Source organism: Papilio polytes, unplaced genomic scaffold, assembly GCF_000836215.1.
Source record: "Papilio polytes unplaced genomic scaffold, Ppol_1.0 DF824091.1, whole genome shotgun sequence".
In the NCBI taxonomy this organism is placed as follows: domain Eukaryota; kingdom Metazoa; phylum Arthropoda; class Insecta; order Lepidoptera; family Papilionidae; genus Papilio; species Papilio polytes.
Window position 1 is genome coordinate 53,465 of NW_013525113.1, and position 6,745 is coordinate 60,209.

At 36.6% G+C, this 6,745-nt stretch overlaps 2 protein-coding genes across 2 annotated transcripts in view; both read left to right on the top strand.

The window, feature by feature from the left end:
• The window catches only part of LOC106099936 (putative inorganic phosphate cotransporter), a 3,755-nt gene extending 555 nt beyond the window's left edge, over positions 1 to 3,200 (top strand). Inside the window, exons 3-10 of the mRNA XM_013278628.1 lie at positions 724 to 909; positions 1,080 to 1,218; positions 1,330 to 1,550; positions 1,709 to 1,861; positions 2,099 to 2,231; positions 2,356 to 2,477; positions 2,556 to 2,675; positions 2,930 to 3,200. Coding sequence (XP_013134082.1) covers positions 724 to 909; positions 1,080 to 1,218; positions 1,330 to 1,550; positions 1,709 to 1,861; positions 2,099 to 2,231; positions 2,356 to 2,477; positions 2,556 to 2,675; positions 2,930 to 3,112 — 1,257 coding nt within the window. The 3' untranslated portion in view covers positions 3,113 to 3,200. The remainder of the gene's footprint in view (positions 1 to 723; positions 910 to 1,079; positions 1,219 to 1,329; positions 1,551 to 1,708; positions 1,862 to 2,098; positions 2,232 to 2,355; positions 2,478 to 2,555; positions 2,676 to 2,929) is intronic.
• A 1,084-nt stretch (positions 3,201 to 4,284) lies between these two features.
• Positions 4,285 to 6,745, top strand: part of LOC106099937 (putative inorganic phosphate cotransporter) — a 4,088-nt gene continuing 1,627 nt past the window's right edge. The window contains exons 1-4 of the mRNA XM_013278629.1: positions 4,285 to 4,382; positions 4,730 to 4,953; positions 6,288 to 6,473; positions 6,574 to 6,702. Coding sequence (XP_013134083.1) covers positions 4,313 to 4,382; positions 4,730 to 4,953; positions 6,288 to 6,473; positions 6,574 to 6,702 — 609 coding nt within the window. The 5' untranslated portion in view covers positions 4,285 to 4,312. The remainder of the gene's footprint in view (positions 4,383 to 4,729; positions 4,954 to 6,287; positions 6,474 to 6,573; positions 6,703 to 6,745) is intronic.

A 6,745-nucleotide genomic window follows, 5' to 3' on the forward strand; every position in this document is an offset into this window, starting at 1 on the left:
TCCAACAATGTCACTGCTGCCGATGACGACTACAAAGTGGATGGGGTGTTGAGTGCTTTGTTGCTGTCTAGTCCGGTGAGGCTTTAATACTAACCTTTTTGGAACTACATATTTATATGAGTCTAGTTTGTCTAATATCCCAATATTAACTATTCTATGAAGTCTTATCATGCTTGTTTATTTTTGGTATATTTTTTGTAAGCTCTTTTTGTTTTTCTAGTCTACTTGATAACGGTTTACACGATCGTCCATATAAATTACTGAAATTTTAAATTGAAATAAAATATGTTTTAACACATATTCGCCGCAGTGTTGTTTTCTTATAGTTATTTAAACAAAATTAATCCACGGAAGCAGAAAGAGGCTTAAAAAATATTTTATCATACATTTGTAACCCTTATCAAGCTGTTCACCAAAACCTTGAGTAAATAAAGGTTTATTTTTAGAGTTCAAAAATAATGTTAAAAAATGTTCATAGTATATCGATGTTTCAATAATTGATTGAATGACAATGCGCTTGTTCTCAAATAGGATTCCTACTTCTCCACATTAACTCTATCACTAACCCATTAACTATAGACATATACAAACAAAATATTTAAAAAAAAAAACCTAAAAATTTTATGTTAATATGTATGGTGAACATTGGATGTAGTTCCTCTGACCTTGATCTCGTTCAAATGTTTAAAAACAGTTGTTGACTAGAGGTTTGATATGTTACAGTATCCGAGATTCAAATGGAACAAGAAGACACAGGATACGATCTTGGCGTCGTTCTTCTGGGGCTATATGATGCTGCAGGTGCCGGCCGGGCAGCTCGCACACCGATGGGGCGCGCGGCGCCTTCTCGCTGGCGCGCTCTTCGCCAACGCCCTCGTATCCTTCTGCCTGCCCTGGGCCGCTTATTATGTATTTCGAAACGTTTTCACGGCTAAAGACTAATCTTTTTCCAATTTTTATTGCAATTTTCTCATCTTTCCTTATTTCTCATATTGTTTCCCTCTTTTATGTATGTCTATTTTTGTGCCTATAGCAATAGTCTGTGTGGGACTCATCTGTTTTTTGACAATTGTCAACAGGGAGGATGGATATGGGTGTTAATCTTCAGAATGACCCAAGGATTGAGTCAAGCCTGTATTGTACCAGGCATGCACACTTTCCTCGGCAAATGGACACCACTGAGAGAAAGAAGTCGCCTTAGTGCTTGGGCATACGGAGGTTGGTTTAAGTAATCATATACGTTGATGTGATTGTACCTGATGGTTTGAACATTGTTGTAATGATGTAATTAATTGATCAAATAACTTTAACTTTCATTTGATTTTTTAGGTCAAGCCTTAGGTCCCGTGGTGGGTCTCCCAGTGACTGGTTTCATCGCGTCCTCTCCGCTGGGATGGCCCGGCGTGTTCCGCTTCTACGGCGTGCTGGCGGCGCTCGTGGGCGCCCTCATCTGGTACATGACAGCCGACACGCCGGCCAAACATCCCAAAATAACACTTGCCGAAAAAATGTATATCGAAAATGATATAGGCCCTACTGATGACTCTAGAGTGAGTTTATTTCACTTTAATATTTAAAAAATTTGCGTTACAATATTTATAACTGGTGTCCTTGCGTTTTCGTTTCCACAAATCTGATAGTGCACCCTTTAAATGTGACATTGCTGCCAGCTAAGCACAGCATACTTATTATTTTTCTGTCTTTGTAGAAACCAAAGACAGTCCCGTGGAGAAGTATCTTGACCCACCGCGGCATGTTGGCCATCATCATCGCTCACATCGGCCAGACCTGGGGCCAGTTGACTCTGTATTCAGAGGTGCCCGCATTCATGGATAAAGTCATGGGAGTCAACATTAAAGCGGTAAAATCAAAGCTAATGTATTTAGATAAGGTTTAAGCATCACATCACAACTTATACTCAAATGTAGGTTAGGTTGTCTATACTTATTTTTTTTTATTAGAATTAATGAGGGAGTTGCTATGAATGAATTAAATTTTGAATGGCTTAAAAAACTTGGATTTTTAATTTTGATTTTTTATTAATTCTTCGAAACATGCGACAAACCTTTTGTATTATCCTTGCATTTCTATTTTATAGAACGGTTTGCTGTCAGCTCTTCCGTTCCTTGTCATGTGGTTCACCAACTTCTTCTTCAGCTGGGCCGCTGACAAACTGATCATCAAGAAGATCCTCAGTGTGACACACACCAGGAAACTTGCTAATTCTGTAGGTAAGTTTTGAATGCCAACCATGTCTTTCCATACTTTTTTTTTATTGGTAACAGAAAGAAAGTAACATTTTACAACTTCACAGTGTGATTTGTTGTTTTTTACCTTTTAAATTTTTATTTTCAGGCAGCATTCTAGCGGCAGTTGGTTTAGTGGTGCTAGCATTTGTGCCCAAAGAATTGGTGATTGTAGAAAGTGTTCTGGTGATACTTTGCGGGTTCAAAGTCGCGACCCACGTCGGAGTTTACGTAAGTATTATTTTATGAAAAGCATATGAAAAGAAATGCCGTCATGCATTAAGACTGAGGCTGGCTTATTAATTTCAGGTGAATCATATCGACATATCTCCCAACTTCTCGGGGACCATGATGAGTCTCAGCAACTTCATGTCCAACTTGTGCGGTTCTCTGGCACCTATAGTGGCCGGTATGATCCTTACTGATGTTGTAAGTGTCTACCAAGTTAAGTTAATAGCATAGTATCAATTGGGTGTTGTCTTGATGATGTCAAAATTATCAAAGCATATGAAGGAAGATGTGAATAGAAGATTCCATTACCTACCTTAAACTATTACGATTACAGTAAAATCTTTATGCTAAGTGACTTCGTAGACTACCACGAAGAACGAAGAAGTACTAACTTGACCTCTGGTTTGGAAAAAAAATTGGATATGTAAGATATAAAATGTTTGATGTTTCAGACCAGCGAGTTCCTCTGGCGTCATGTATTCTTCGTGGCGGCCGGTATGTACTTCTTTACGAACCTCGTATACATCATTTTGGGCACTGGGGAGCGCGCAGACTGGAATGACCCGATACAAGACAAAGCTGCTGAAATTATTAAAGAATGTAGTCCTATGCTAAAGACAGAGCAAAAGTTATGAATTTAAAATTGTATGGTTTGTTTATTTTCACGGCGATGTACAGATGACGTGAAAGTGTTAAAGAATAAATTAAAAACTGTTAAATTTTTTAGTGTGTTTTAATTTTGCATTACTTTATATGGATACAAGTACTTGTGTACGAAATTTGGTATAAGTAAAATTATAAAAACTGCCAACTTACGAAATCATGTCCAGAAAAAAAATGTTTGTATCAACAACCATGGACAAAGTCAAAGCTGAGTTTGTGCTTGAAGATTGCACAATCTGTGGAACAAGGAAAATAAAATGCAGAATTACTTCAAACAGTAATTGATACAAAAAGTGAGTGATTGTTTCGCTATGCCATAGTCATAGCATTTTTGAGGTTAGGCAACATCTGTAATTTAGTTTGTGATTTCTGCTACTTTTAGTTAACAAAAAACTTTGAACACAGTGTGTTCACAATAAATTAAACTATCTTATATCGAATTAATAGTTTAATATCCACGTAACATCAGTTTAAAGCCACTAATATCTTACGTTTATTCTACTAATAAAGAAATAAAGCTTAGTACTACAACATTGAGAGTTGTTGTTTGCAAAGATAAATTAGTGAAAAATTGACACGCCTGGAGATTCTGCAATACTGTAACCCGTCTGAATAGATCCGAATTAATTGTAATGTAGTAAATATTTAAGACATTAAATATAAGAAATTTCGTTACTTACGTTTAATGAATGGATTTACTGTTATTAAATAACGTTTTTAGTTATTTAAAAATACCACTCATATTGTTAAGTTATTTTTATAACTTGCTTACAAAATACACTTTTATAGATTATAACCATTACGAGTTTAAGTATGCATTAAGAATCCGTTCACTTTTCACATAATGTTCGATGTAACAGAGAACACTGTGAGACAGAATTTTTTTTTGATCTATGGATCACATGAATGTTATGCGATTCGATAACAATTGTAATTTTCAATCAATATTACATTTGATAGGTCACACTTTCATTGAAAACTTTGCAATTACACCATGATTGTGAAATTTTTCTACGTCAATACAAAAATTAACTAGAATTTATAGGTATTAAATCACATATTTGTTTATGATAGTGTAGATAGTTTAAATAGATGCGGTGAGTCGTTATCCACATCAATGTAACGTCAAAGTTAAGAAGCGAGGTTTAGTCGAAGTGGTGCCAGATTGAACCATGAAGTACAATGACAATGATGCCGAGACGGTCGCAGCAGAGACTCTTGACGCGGACACTGAGCTGAAAGGTAACGCATATCTCTTTAATGATGATATACCATGAAACTTAACAAAATCCTATAATGTAAATGATTTTAAACTTGCTGTTACGCAACATTCAATGTTATATTTGTGAAGGCTGAGGAAGGCTGAAAACACTAACAATTGTCTAAAACAAAATGCAAATGAAAGTTAAATGGGGAAGATATTCTTTTGGTCACATGTGTGGGCAAATGAAGATTAAAAGTATTAAGTCCTAATTGACACACTAGAATAGTGCATGTATTTATTATCTCAAGATTGCATTTATTTTCAAACGATTTCATCTAATTTAATAAAATTACGCTTGATATACATAAAGAACTGCTTTCACTAGGATGGGGCTACAGACACCAGCAATGCCTCATCCTGTTCTTCTGCCTGACTACGGGCTACAGCATGCGCGCCTGCATGGGCGTCTCCCTCGTCGCCATGACAACCAGCGACACCACGCATTCAACTCTCTACAACCATACAAACATCATCTTCGACAATGTCACTGCTGCCGATGACGACTACAAAGTGGATGGGTTCTTCAGTGCTTTGTTGCTGTCTAGTCCGGTAAGATGTTTTCATTTTCATCATAAGTAGATACTCTATAAAACATGGAAAAAAATGCTATAATATAGATGAGTTGAGTTACAAAGATTGTACCAGATATTTTTTATTTTATAGCAATTGAAGAGACGCTTAAGGCCATACTATTGTTGCAAGTGAAAATGTTGTAGTACTATTAGATGTCTAATATAGCTAATTTAATAACTGAGCGTTAATTTGTCATATAAAACACTTTTGATCATTTTATAATTGTCACATAACATGTATGAACCAAAATCTTACATCACAACTCTTCAACGTGATCTTCAGAACGGGACCGTTTTCTTTTACTTTGTGGAAGAATTGATTGATAAGGGACGGTAATACACATAACTTATCTATGGATATGTGAAGTTTCTTTGAGTAACTGAGTACAAAATTAGGTATTGCGAATCTAAGAGATCGTAACTTCGAATCCCAAAGCTGAGTACTGAGCAACGTTATGAGGTGTAACGTAAGATGTAACACGACGAGCATCTGTCCAGTTAAAAGTAAATCAGCGTACAAAGAGTTGTTAGATGCGAATATCACACGTCGTAAGGTTTGTTACTTCGAGAGTTTCGGTCACCCGATAAGCCGAGTATGTAAAGAAGGGCTACTGGACAGGATTTTAAAGGTTTTACTATAAAAATCTTTGGGGTCACTTTAATAAGAACACATTTCTAAATCGACTACATACAGCTATTGTAAATATTTTTATTGATTTATTTAAATGTAACGATGTTTAAATTCCCTTTACGTAAATTGGTTTGTTATTGAACTATAGACCACAATCATTAAAAAAAACATAAGTTACTTAAACAGAAAAAAAAACTGTAATTGAGTTCCAAACGTTTGCACAAGATTTTGCAACAGCTGTAATGATTGATTTTACTTCTTTAAACAAGTTAAATCTACGGAAGTAGAGACAAGATCATAAGCCTCCTAGTTTGTAAAGTATTTTTATCTTACAGTAGTAACACTTATCAAATCATCACTGATAAATTAAACAAATAAAGATTCATTTTCACATGTACCAGATTGCATGAAACGTAATAATTTAGGACACCTCTATGATTTGAATTAATTCTTATAGTTTTCTCATCGTGTGTTTCTGCCTGGTGTATCTACGCGTATGTAGATACTGTGTTTAAAATTAAAGAAAGCAAATGGTCTGATTATTGGAGTGCAACAACGACGTAAACGCTATTTGAGGTCTACCTTCGTATTGCTAAAGTGAACGAAGATCCTCGACATGATACACCTTTCTCTCGTTAACATGTACTGGTGCAACTATCTAACATCCATTACCGTTGCAGTATCCGAGATTCAAATGGAACAAGAAAACGCAAGACGCGATCCTGGCGTCGTTCTTCTGGGGCTACATGGTGCTGCAGGTGCCGGCCGGACAACTCGCACACCGTCTGGGGGCACGGCGGCTTCTTGCCGGCGCGCTATTTGCTAATGCGCTCGTCTCTTTCTGCCTGCCCTGGGCCGCTTACTATGTATGTCTTATTCTACTCAACAAGGCTTTCTTCTCAATTTTTTACTATTATAAGACTATAGCCAATTAATTCAATAAAAGAATAAGCAAACGTTTTGCAGGGTGGATGGATATGGGTGGTCATCTTCAGGGTAATGCAGGGATTGAGTCAAGCCTGCCTCATGCCTGGCTTGCACACATTCCTCGGCAAGTGGACACCGCTGAGAGAAAGGAGCCGTCTAAGTGCTTGGGTATACGGAGGTTGGTTGTAAACATCGGCTATTTGTATGTGGA